Source organism: Lepisosteus oculatus, chromosome 8 (genome assembly GCF_040954835.1).
Source record: "Lepisosteus oculatus isolate fLepOcu1 chromosome 8, fLepOcu1.hap2, whole genome shotgun sequence".
Lineage (NCBI taxonomy): Eukaryota > Metazoa > Chordata > Actinopteri > Semionotiformes > Lepisosteidae > Lepisosteus > Lepisosteus oculatus.
This window is the reverse complement of record NC_090703.1, coordinates 20564393-20576879: the sequence shown is the minus strand read 5'-3', so window position 1 is coordinate 20576879 and position 12487 is coordinate 20564393. Positions and strand designations below refer to the sequence as shown.

Sequence of the window (12487 nt, the reverse complement as noted above, 5' to 3'; positions counted from 1 at the left end):
ATCATTACATACAATAATGGCGGCTGTATATTGACAAAGGAGAACTGCTATTCAGTGTCTTCTACTGCATTGTGTGATACAAGGAAGTTAGTTCCACCCTGAAAGATTAAGACAAATGAATGAAGAAGGCTCTTAATTATTTCCCATGCATGAGGAAGGCTCAAGGGTGAACACGCTGCATTTTTCCTTTCTATTTTTCAGCGTGGAATTAACCTTTACTTGTTCCTTTGCAGCCAAAGCCTGCAAAAGCAGCTCCCCAGTGAAATATTTTCAATCTATAGATATGTTGTAGAAGATCTTTTGGAATGTGTGCACGTTCCAGTGAAAGTTTGACTTTTTAGGCACTGATGTTAGTTTTTGTCTCTGACTTTAAACACAAAATCACAAATGGGGAAATACTTTTGGTATTTTATTTATACAATCGTTTAGTCAGCTCTGTTTTACCAGAGCTTAAAAAAAGAATTTTAAACTGTGTATCCATTGTACCAACTGTAAAAATGTTGAAATGTGTAATTTTTATTATTGTCAAATGGACATTAGTAAATGTTACAATCAACATTAATATTTACAGTTACATTTCAGTACTTCTAAAGTGAAATGTCTGAAAATCGAAATGCACTTTGTCAGTTAATGATATCCACGTTCTGTTAACTGTTCCAGCTGTGTGTGGCTAGTGTTGTCAGAATATAGCTTTTAGTAAAAAAGTGATTTGGCAATGAAATGGCTTGGGCTAGCCAGAGTTGTGGCATTTAAAAAATTACGTGTTCATGGCATGAGAAACCTTCATATTGTATTTCAGTAGAAACAAATATGGAAAATCTTCACAAATAATTGACATTCAGTTCTGAAAATCTCAAGAGTCACTTTTACTTTGATTGAGTGAAAAATGTCACTCAACAGCCCTCAAAGAACGATTTTAACAAATAAAAAGAGAAGGGCAGGGTTTTCACATTCCCTCTAGGCCAACTCAATGCCTTTTCCGTGACATTTCAGTGGTTTCCAATGGCATTTTACAACTTTATTCTCACTCACAACAATTTGATCCTAGCCCTTTCTTTTTTTATTAAAAATGGATGCTGTTGCTCAAAGCAAATGTCAGGTTCTTTTACCATCTTAGGACATAGTAGCTTACTCTGATCTCAGTTCATTTTCTTACTGCTTGCTCCTGGCGAGGGTCGTGGTGGTGTTGGGCTGAGCAGGGCAGACCAGACTTCTCTTTCCCCAGCAGCAGTTTCTAGCTCCTCCTCGGGGATCCCCTCCGGGGGTCATGACCTTGTCAAGGTGGAGGGGCTAGAGTGACCCAGGGAGCCTCAGAGGTATGTTGTCGGGAGTTTTGGGTGCCTGGTATGGTTACCTTTGGCAAATTGGTCAAAGGGGAGGTGCCAGACAAAAAATGATCCAAACTAGATTCCCATGACACTTCGGGGTCACTGGGACTCACCCTTGAAGGCAGGTTTGGGGGTTGTGTTTACAGGCAAGTAACTGGCTATATGGAGGATAGGGGGTGATGGGATAGGATAGGGGTCAGGTTTGATGCCAGCCAGGTGACGGGCATGTGGGACAGATCTGGACAGACTACACCTGCTTGGAAACATTGGAATTCTGTCCTTGTTTTCTAAGACATTTTATTTTTTTAATGATTTTTCAGGATTGTTTTCAAGCCAGGAATTTGAGCTCACAGCTACAAACATGAGACAATAATAAATGTAACAAATAACAAGAGGTCATATGGCCCATCCAATTAGTTTAATTTCTAATAGATAATAGATTGGAGGATCCCACGTTGCTGTTTCGTGTAAGAAACCAGGGTAGCAGCTTGAACATAAATTCTGGGCAACGTGTTGCAGACTCCCACAACCCTTTGTGTAAAGAAAAGCCCACTGGTCCGAGTTTTAAATGTACTATTGATTCATGTTTAACTGTTGATTCTGAAGAATACTGCAAGGATGACTTTGTCAATACTTTGAGGATTTTAAATACATGAAATGTGTTCATTCTTAGTCTTCTCTGTAGAAGTTTCAGGATTTTTAAGCTCCCAGTGAAGGACATTCCTTTGATTCTGAGAGTGTATCTGGCTGCTCGTCTTTAAGCTGAATCTAGAGCAGTAATATATTTTTTGTAATGTGATACCACAATTGTGCAGAGCATTCTAAATTTTTTTTTGCAAGCGCAAAAGTACAATTTTTACATATCACCTTTTCTACATTTTTGACTCAATATATAATATTCTGTTTTAATAATTATGTCAACAAATACCTGTGTCTTTTTCATAAATAGCTTCTTAAAGCTCAGTGTTCCCCATCCTTTATTTATAGTTCATTTTTACATATTTTAAATTTAAGTCTCAAACTTTGTCTGAGCCATTCTGCATTTCCTTTAGAGCTTCTACAGTGTTTGCAAAACCTATTTCAATATTATCTGCATGATTAACTAGTTTACTAACTGAACCAGAATCTAAGTCATTGATATAAATTAGGAGGAGCAGTGGTCCTAACAGATCTCTCTACTGCTCCAATTAATTATGGTACTACCCTAATTGGAGCATTCACCTCTTATCTGATTGAGAACCTCCTTTACTATTCTCAATCCAATCTCATGCCTTCGGCTTGCAAATTGAGAATTCATCTTTCATAAGGAACTTTCTGAAAATCTACATATCCATTACTGCTCTTGCTTGATCAAGACTTACCTTTTCTAAATCTATAGTAGGTTGATAATACCCTGGAATCCTATTGCCTTAGAGATGATTCACCTTTTCAGTGGTTTTTAGTCCTGATACTAGGTAACCCCCATATGTTCTGGTTTTTGCTTTAGAGTAGTCAGATTTGTAATTGGAATCAACCCTATGCTAATTACCGCTGTCACTTGAATGTGTTAGCTGAAATATAACCAATTGGACTTAAGCAGAAGGAAACACTGACTCACCGTGGGAGTTTTCTGATACAATGTCATTCCTACCTGTGTCTGTTCATTATCTCTTGATCACCTATTAAGAGCTGTTTAGTCAGAAAGGAGCAATTTCTTAATTTGCAAGTTGAAGGTTTGCAGTACAAGGCTCTGTGTGCTGAAGTTGTTGGAAATAATTACATTAATTAGGGTAATTTTGAAATGAAGGACTGAATGCAGAAAAAAAGTCTAAACCAGAAAGCCGATCAGTTACAGCCACCAATTAGCACTGTAAATTAAGGGCCAAAATGTAAGAAACTCCAGCAGAAATGGGGGTACTCCTAGAACTAAGCACAGCTTTGCTTAGACCTAATTATTATGATCTTCACAACAAGCAAAGCATACCGATTTACAATTACATGTATATTAGTATATAACACTGTTGGATGAGTTTTGTTAACAGCCGATGAATAAATAAAGGAGAGTGATGTAGATTTTTCTTCCAGTTTACTTTTCAGTGGCTTTTTATAATAAACAGCAATTTAGTTTCAATATTATAGCAATAATGGGCAATGCGGTGGAACTGTGGCTGGAAGGTTGCCGGTTCAAATCCCATGGCTGGCAGAGGAATCCTACTCCGTTGGGCCCCTGAGTAAGGCCCTTAACCCCAGCTGCTCCAGGGGTGCTGTATAAATGGCTTCCCCTGCCTGACCCCAAGCATGGAGAGCAAGCTGGGGTATGCAAAAAGAAACTCCTGATGCAAGAAATTGCATATGGCTAATAAAGTGATCTTATCTTAATACATAATATAATACAATAAGAGAGATTTATCTCAAGTGTATAAAGCACCTGTAACACATTTATATGTAAGTATTTAGAATAGAACATGGTCTTTTCTCAGCCTGAGGAATGGTATTTCTATATTAATACATCAGCTATTTTCCTCCCACAGAACAGTTTGCTTCCATGTGCTGTTGTGATGTTGAGCTTCTATTGCAATATTCATTACTCTGGTGTTCCAAAATCCCCTTTTACCTACACTTGCAGATCATTCTCACTTTAAGCAGACAACTTGAATCATTCTTAAAATACGTTCTTGTTTTGTATATTTTAAAATTGACTTTATTTGAACCATTCGGGCTACTGCTTTATCGGCTTTGATTTGGGTACTCTTGGGATGAAGTGGATAACCACTTATCCTTCTAGGGTGACAATGGCCCAGAGTGGATGCCAGTCCATTTCAGGGCAAACAAGACATGCACACACTCACACCACGGCCAATTTTACAAAAGCCAATTAATCATGTAGAGACATAGAAACCCCAATTTAAATACCACCCCAGGAACTGAACCCAGGGCCCCAGCACTACAAGGCAGCAATGCTAACTACTGCATCACCGTGCCATCCCCCTTCACCACATCAGACAAGTAGAATTGACAGTAGTGATCAGCCATGTAGCCACTGGAAACAAAGTGACCAAAACAGAAGTACAAAACCTATCCATTTTGAGCATGCTAGAGATGTTTTACAACAACTGACACACAAGAAATAAGTCAATTAAACCTATTACCTTGTTGGAAATATGGTGTGATCTTTAGGTGTATGAGGACTACAAATAACGAACACCTTACCAGATTAGCCAGTCCACTACTTAATACCAAGAGATACAAAAGACTCTACATACTGTAATCAAATTTAAGTCATATTTAAGCACACACAAACCACAAGTATTAACAGATAAAGAGGTATTTATTTTGTCAAACACAAAAGAAACATTTTAATGGGTGCTGACAAGGTCTACTGGGTGACAAGGAGACAAATGTTTACAAGAGTAAGGTTAAACAAAAGATGAACCTCCAAAGTGATTTGAAAAACTTTCTGTGAAGGGTCTTCAGCAAATGGCGCAAATGAATATGGAACAATACACTATAAAATCCTCTTCCACGTTCTTAAACCTGACAATCGAAATAAGCAGAAAAATGCTCCACAGGGAGCACAGCCAAATAGATACTTATCCTTCAATTCACACTTTTGGCAGGGCTCAAATGTCAGCAAATTTCACAAGATGTCATCTGTACCACACTGTCATTTTATAAAATGACCAAGGGCACAATTTTGAATGTTTATGCATATCTAAATTAAGCGGGTTAAATGCAGATTTTAGTGTTAGTTGTCTGCTCTAATTATGTTAACTTTAGGACAGTGACCTACCGCCACCATGTACTGAGTTTTATTACAGTTAAAAACAAGTCTTGAACTGACCTTTCACTTCACCTCTCGTTCTTACAAGCCTGACCAGATAACCTTTTCAGAATGTGTTTTTTGAAGCCTTGAACCTTTTCCTCCAATGACCAGAACAAATAGCCTGTAGCTGTAAAACAGAGTTGCTCTCTAGTCATCTCTTATCCTGTGATTTATGTCCTAGCCATTTCTTTAAAAGTTGTGAATTATAAGGTCATTTCTAGGACTCCCCCGACCCTGTCCTAATGATTTAACTGTTAATCCAGATAGGTTCCCAGGCACCTTCTACTTGGGGACCAATACAACTTCAAACTCATATCCCAAAGAAACAACACGACAGAGACTTCTCCCAAGTGCACAATACTGTGGAAATCAATCAGCATGAGGGTGGTCCTCTCTAGTTACCATGCCAGCACAGTAACTTTACGAAACTGGTACAAGTAAAAACAGGAAAGGTATGATTGCCCATCAGTAAGAAACAAATAGAATGCATTTTGAGCAACTTTTGCAATTCTGAAATCCTACTGACCAATTATCTTAACAACACTGGTGAACAGCTATTTGCTCTTTAACAAGGATTACTAAAACGTCTCAGTACAACTAAGCCCAGGCATCACTCTGATAAACCGTTACCTCCTTTCAGAACCATGAAGATTATGATAAAGGCTTTGCTGTCTGCACACATTACATTAGGACTTGCAAAGGAATCCCTGAACCTGCATTTCTAATAGGCGCCATCTGGTGAAAACCTACACGGAAAAAGAAAAAGAGATCGCAATTCAATCTCCTAGCAGAAACTTTTCAGTCGTTCTTGTTTTAGGTTGCAGTTGAAGAAAAAAATTTGAGGGTGAAAATATATTTTTAAATAGCAAAAACAAACAGCAGCATTCCCCTACCCATCCATCTTAAAAAAAAAAAACAAATCCCAAGTTTCAGCAAGATCTCATCTACTATTATACAAAAATGGTCTCCACTGCCCCCCTCCCTGCTGCCTGACCCCAACCTCCCACCCCCGGTAAGACACCCATGCCCATCCACACTATTTGGCTGCCTGCTGAGCCTGGCGACGCAGTAGCACGTAGATCTTCTCCTTGATCCAGTCCTTGTTGTAAGGCTGATACGTCTGAGTGTCCGCACGGAACCTGACAAAGGAAAGAGATGTCTGAAGCTAAAACACAATGGCATGTAGATTCTTGCAATTGCCAAGTCTTGTCATATCACTAGAAACCCATACCCTCACCACTGTGTTCAACTCACTAATCTCCACAATAGTGGTCTTGAAAAGGACTAGCACAGTAGAAGCAAAAATTACTGGTACAAGATGCATTTAACACACATCTCCATGCCGTGATGGTTTGCTGCCAATTGTACCAAAGGAAACAAGGGTTATTACAAAAGTTATTTGTAGGTCATTAGAAATCTCTTCCAGCAGCCACTAAAGACAGGAGTTAGCACCCACTGACTGGAAAATTGTTAATGTACCACCGCCATAAAATGGTAACAAAAACTGAAGCAAACAATTACAGAGAAGTCTTCTATTACATTTCAAGTTACTGAGATAAATTCGAATTTAACTAGTGGTTCACCTGTATGCTAACAGGATTCCAACATGAATATCAAAAGGGTAGGTCTTGCATAATGAATCTTTGCCTTCAAAACGCAACTTCAGGAAAAGATGCAAATAGGGCATATGCCCAACTGTAGTTTGGCATATACCCTAGTGCATACAGTAGTAATTTTTGAGACCAAAGGATTCCAAATGGATTAAGAAGATTAAGAAGAGTAGAGATAAGAGGTGAATGTTTACATTATGATGATGCAATTGCTGGATTATCAAGAGTATGCATATATGTGTATGGGTATACTGCACTTCCTAATTTATATCATGATTTATATTCTCAAATAGTTATCAAGTATGCAAATGCAAACTTAAATTTTTATAAAAAATTGGTATGTTGGAATGAAACCAGAATCTGCAACTCTGAAATCCATCTCAGGGTGTGTGCAAACTTCAGCTATATGTTCTCAAAGCCTTTTCAAAAGGTTTGGCCCCATCCACATGCTAAGCTTAAAGAAAAACTTACACAAGACAGCTAAGATCAGCAAGTTCATCGATGAAGTCAAACAGCTGGCTGATGTCATAGGTGATGGATGGACTGTTGGGATTCATCCTCTTCAGATGCTCCTCGTACATTTTGCACACTCCTACAAGAACAAAGACACTCGATAAAACCACTTAGCATGTCCAAGATATAGACCTGCTCACATCTCACAGCACACTACTGTTTCAGGGGTGACAGAACTTTAAAATCAATTTTTCTATGCAGTCATATCAGATGTAGATTTTATGGCACGATGTTTACACGACAATAGAATATGAACAATACATCATACAAAACTCAACTTACTATTGTATTCCATTAGGTGTATATCATGCATATACATGCAATGTCATGTATATATGTCACAGTGCAGGGTACATGATTGAATGAGGAAATGTAGGTTCCCCTGAACCCCCTACTTTAACAGTCACAACAGCTCTGCCAGAGACCCAGCACTGATTGGAGGTGAAGAATTGTGCATCATGGTTTAGGGGAATCCCAGGCAGATTATACAGAAACTTTCAATAATCAACTGAATAAGGCTTCTAAACATGCAATCACATTCCTTAAGATTAGTGTAATTAAATTCTTAAGATCATAAGTTAAATAGAAACCAGTCTTCACAGAGTCAGCTTTGAGCACTAAAACTGTCACTTGAAACTTTCCAAGATAAACTGTCCACCTGTTATTTTGTTTTACACTTTAGTGATGAACAAGTACACAGACTTGTAGTTCTACTGAACTTGTTTATAGAATGCAGCACTGTGAGATACCAACACAAAAAAATCACATCTGTCTGAGACTACACTAGCATTGCAACAATGTCATCTAGAGTTGATGCAGAAGAAAAGAGACTGTGATGTGCGAGATGCATGAAGTAGCAGTGAAAAATCCAGAGCAACGCAAGCCAAGCTGCGTACTAGGACAGTTTTTAGACATCCTGCAAACTGTACCGGAATAACAGAGCATAAAAAATACCTGTCCAAATACTAACAAACGTGTTTGTCACACAAATAGCCTGCAAAGGTATAGCAGTTAGAGACTAAAGCAGGTCCTTTGACTAGCAAATGAAAGTGTTGTGGTTAGACAAAAAGTTCTGGCTATAGCTAAAGTAAAAAGAGAAGGAGAAACATACATTGCAACAAAGCACAAATAAGCCCAATTCCACCTTAAGGCATTGGTTTAGGAAAAATTAAAAATAGTAATGCATGTGCAGTTACATTTTGAAGTTTTAGTTTGTCCCATCTTTACTATAGAATGCCAAATGTTAAAAAAAAACACTGAAGTGAATCATCAAACATACGTCAGTATTGAATTTTCTGACTACCCTTTTGTGTTGAGAGCATTTTATGTTGCGTTAAACATTTGCCATATCAATTTATAGCCTGTTAACATTCTACAGCACAAAAAAACAAAATCTATTCCTTATTTGTACGCCACTAAAACATACTATCTTGAATCCAAAAACCAAGTTTAACAACATGCTTACTAAGATTCTAATAGAGGCATGTGAATAATGCATATTACTTTATGGTTAATATAACTGTATAGGTAATATTGCACTGCCAAATAATTTCACTGTTATTCAAGTCTATTAAATGTGATCAGTGGAGCCTAATTTTCCAATTGCCTAATGTCCCATTATAAAACGTGCATCTTAAGCCAAGTAAGTTGGCAGATACATTTTTACACGGTTATTAGCAGATGCAATGCACAGCTCTAATGGACTCAGTGGGTCGGTCCGGATTAGTGGAGTAGCACGCTGATCATGGCATTAGCCATGTGGACAAGTGCCCGACAAGTTTTGCCAAGAGTGAAAAGGACCCTTTCTGACTAATCCCAACCCTACTAATGGCGGCACTGAACCGACTGTGCCCCGGCCTTCGGAGAATCCCGATCACAATCCGACGAAGATACAGCCCCTGCTGAACTTCGCAAAACTGAAATCAGAGAGCCCCACCTGCACGCCCCGCAACAGCCTTTAACATCTGAGCCATTTGGGATCCCCCTCCCCCCATTCCAAAAACCCCACATTGTACTTACCAAACACATACCAAACCACAACTAAACACACCCCAAAACACAGGTGAGAAAGTGCTGTAAGACCAGCTACAGGGAATTCTTCCAGATGTTCTGGAAGAAATCCACAATTAAATTAGATATGGGCCATTGCTAGTGCAAATGTCTGCCTTTAGTGACTTACCTTCCAAGCACTCGTTTACAGACTCGTAATCAGCGTACGTCCTGCCTTCAGGCCTCTTGGTCGGCTGAACCAGCAGAATTGTGTGAGACTAGGAATAAAACACAGATCTTCCAATTACATCCCACTGCAAGCAGTATCAATAATAAGCTTCATGAGAAGGAAGAAATACAGAAATCAACGTATAGACCTTTGATCGTTATATCATTATGCACCCATTGTTTAACTATGATTGTGTTTTTATTCGTTACTCGGAAACCGTACCGATAACTTAAAATGAAGTTCAGCAAACACCGATGACCCGTTGCTGCCAATTTACGATGCTTATTTTTTTTTAAACAAAGACCGTGTCTTAAACTTTTTATATACCTCATTACTGACTCCCCGGATTTCTTTAAGAAGCCGCTGGATAAAATCCTCGGGTCAATAAAATACTTCTAGAAATGCACTTCTTGAGCTAGATGTGACGGACCTTATTTAAGTGTAATCTTTCGACCACAAAACCCAGAAAATTTTTAAATTGTATCAGAATTTACATCTCTGTTTTCTAAACTTGGCGTATAAAAACAGAGCTTTGGAGACCCATATAAAGTGAGAAATAAACGATGGGGCAAGCTGGCAAGACATCGAGCTACAGAATATTACAGTTTTTACAAAGTACCAACATGATTTCTTCGAAATTCACCCAAAAGCCAAGAAACTCTCTCAATACTCTATTTCCAGGAAAAAAAACAATAATGACACCAGTAGGGCCATCTTAGATATTTGTTTAAGAGCCACGACCTCTGCTCTTGGGCCGTTTAAAACAGCCACTACTGGTCGATAAATGGCCATTTCAACCACAGTGATAAACACACATCACTGTCTGCTTTTAAAATGTTAGAATTTTAGTGATTACAGCATAGCTTTTACAGCGACCCTATGTAAATCTCTTTTGATTGTGTTGGGACAAAAAGTACGCGTTAACTGGAAGCTAACGCTGCAAACACAAGGCGCTACAGATTTTACCATCAGATAATCCCGCACAAAGCCTTCAGCGTAGGCCTTAAAAAACGTGAACATCACAAATTACAAAAATTGAAAAGCTTTAATCGTTCACTGAATAGTATCTTGAAACTTTAGATTTATGTTAAACATCCCACCATAAATCACCTTACCATATTTTTTCCAAACACCTTAGCACACACGATTTCGTCTGAATTGAGCTTCTCGGCGATTCTACCTCCTTTCTGCAGAAGCCAGGACCTTTCACCACCGGAAGTACAACCAGGGAACTAGCAATGTATTGTGGGTAGGGGTTATAATAATAGAGATTGGAACTGTATTTGTTTGAGATCGTAAAAGGATTCAGTTTGAGTTGGGGTTTACGAATTGTTTCATATTTGAGAAATTCTGAATTTTAAATTAAACGCTTTAACTGCAAAAAAAGCAAAACAACCAAAATAAATACTGATGCAAAAGTCATTTCCTGTACTGTTTTAAATCCCATACCACACGCTGATTTCCGTTGTAATGCTGTGCCCGACCAGTCTATTAATCTAATGCCCTAGTCTCATTATGAAAACACCAAATAGAGGAATATTAGAGTAACTTTCTCGTAAACTAGATATTAGTTTAATGGATTTGATTATATTTCACAGGAAACAAGTCAATGTGGTGCAAAGATGAGATGAAACAGGTCTGTTTTAAGAAGTAAAAGATTGTAAAATATCACAACCAATTCTAAAGAAACAAAATCTCTGCCCCAATGGCTTTGTGCTCTGCCCCGTTTGTTCTGTTGTCTTCCGTACAGATGTTTCAGTCACAATTAACCCAGAATAGATCTGAAATAGCGTTGTTAAACTGGAAGTAGATTTTTGCAAACCCTGGATGAGACACTGCTGTTTGTATCCTTGAGCAAGATGCTTCACTCCCATTTCTGCAGAAAAAAACCCATCATTATAAAGGGGCACTTTCCAAGTAACACTATGAATGATACCACTTGATTTATTATCAAGTGGTTCATATTATTTGCCTCACACCTTTAGACACTAAAGTTTTAAAGGTGGCATTTCAGGTGTGATTCTCTAGGATCAGGGGTGAGCATTGCTAGTATTACGAACTGTATCCTGGAAGCTTTAATTGGAATTGAGTAGAATTTTTGGTTATTTGCCCAAAGTGCAAGTCTGAATTAAACCAATTTTTGTCTCACCGATGACAAACTTCAAGCACAACCAGCAAGTCCTCTAATAACAAAACTTGCAACTCAGAACTTGGTTTGCAATTTGTAGCAGCCAAGTAGGTGAAGGTTTGCTTTTACATGTGAACCATATGAAAATAAGTATTTCCATTATGTGAAGGGGAACTTTATGAAAGTAGTCAAAATATTTTTAGATGTACTGTACAGTATGTTGAGTTTCCATGTATCCCTTTTTAACCTGTAGCCCTTTCAAATTACTGAAATCATGTTGTAAGGCTATACGTTAGGCATATGGTAGCCTTTAGCTTTTTATTCTGGGAGGTGTTGATCGCATTTACGTGCCAGGGTCCCAAGAGAGTCAGAAATGCTTTTACTTATAATAGCATTATAAATGCTATTATAATGTGTGGTGGCTTAGTGGCTAAGGATCTTCACCCGTGGCTGGAAGGTTGCCGGTTTGTATCCCGCGGCCGACAGAGTAATCCTACTCTGTTGGGCCCCTGAGCAAAGGCCCTTAACCCCAACTGCTCCAGGGGCGCCGTATAAATGGCTGACCTGTGCACTGACCCCAAGATTCTCTCCCTGTTTGTGTCTCATGGAGAGCAAGTTGGGGTATGTGAAAATGACAAATTCCTAATACAAGAAATTGTATATGGCCAATAAGGTGATCTTATCTTATCTTATAATGGAGTAATTAGTCAATGATAAATTCATGTTATTTCATAGTCATATAGACCCAACTGCTGTGGCATCCATAAACCTATTCGTATTCTCCCAATCCTCAAAATGGCATTGTCACTTTTTCCAAAATGATAAATCCAGAATATTGATAGCTGAAGAGGTTGTGAGAGGTCTGTACTTTAAGGAAATATCTTCACG

At 38.4% G+C, this 12487-nt stretch overlaps 1 protein-coding gene across 1 annotated transcript; it reads right to left on the bottom strand.

Moving 5' to 3' along the window:
• Window positions 1-4616: 4616 nt before the first annotated feature.
• On the bottom strand, window positions 4617-10698 carry erh (ERH mRNA splicing and mitosis factor). The gene is made up of 4 exons (XM_015350997.2): window positions 10587-10698; window positions 9433-9520; window positions 7212-7332; window positions 4617-6269 (listed from the first exon to the last, which is right to left on the bottom strand). The coding sequence occupies exons 1-4, from the start codon at window positions 10587-10589 to the stop codon at window positions 6167-6169; spliced, it is 315 nt and encodes a 104-aa protein (XP_015206483.1). The 5' UTR covers window positions 10590-10698; the 3' UTR covers window positions 4617-6166.
• Window positions 10699-12487: the final 1789 nt, after the last annotated feature.

Excerpts from the sequence above, each read along its gene's own strand:
- erh (XM_015350997.2), bottom strand. Across the intron at positions 7,333-9,432 it reads TGTAAACGAGTGCTTGGAAG|GAGTGTGCAAAATGTACGAG; the intron begins GTAAGTCACTAA and ends TTGTTCTTGTAG. Across the intron at positions 6,270-7,211 it reads GCTGATCTTAGCTGTCTTGT|GTTCCGTGCGGACACTCAGA; the intron begins GTAAGTTTTTCT and ends TTCCTTTGTCAG.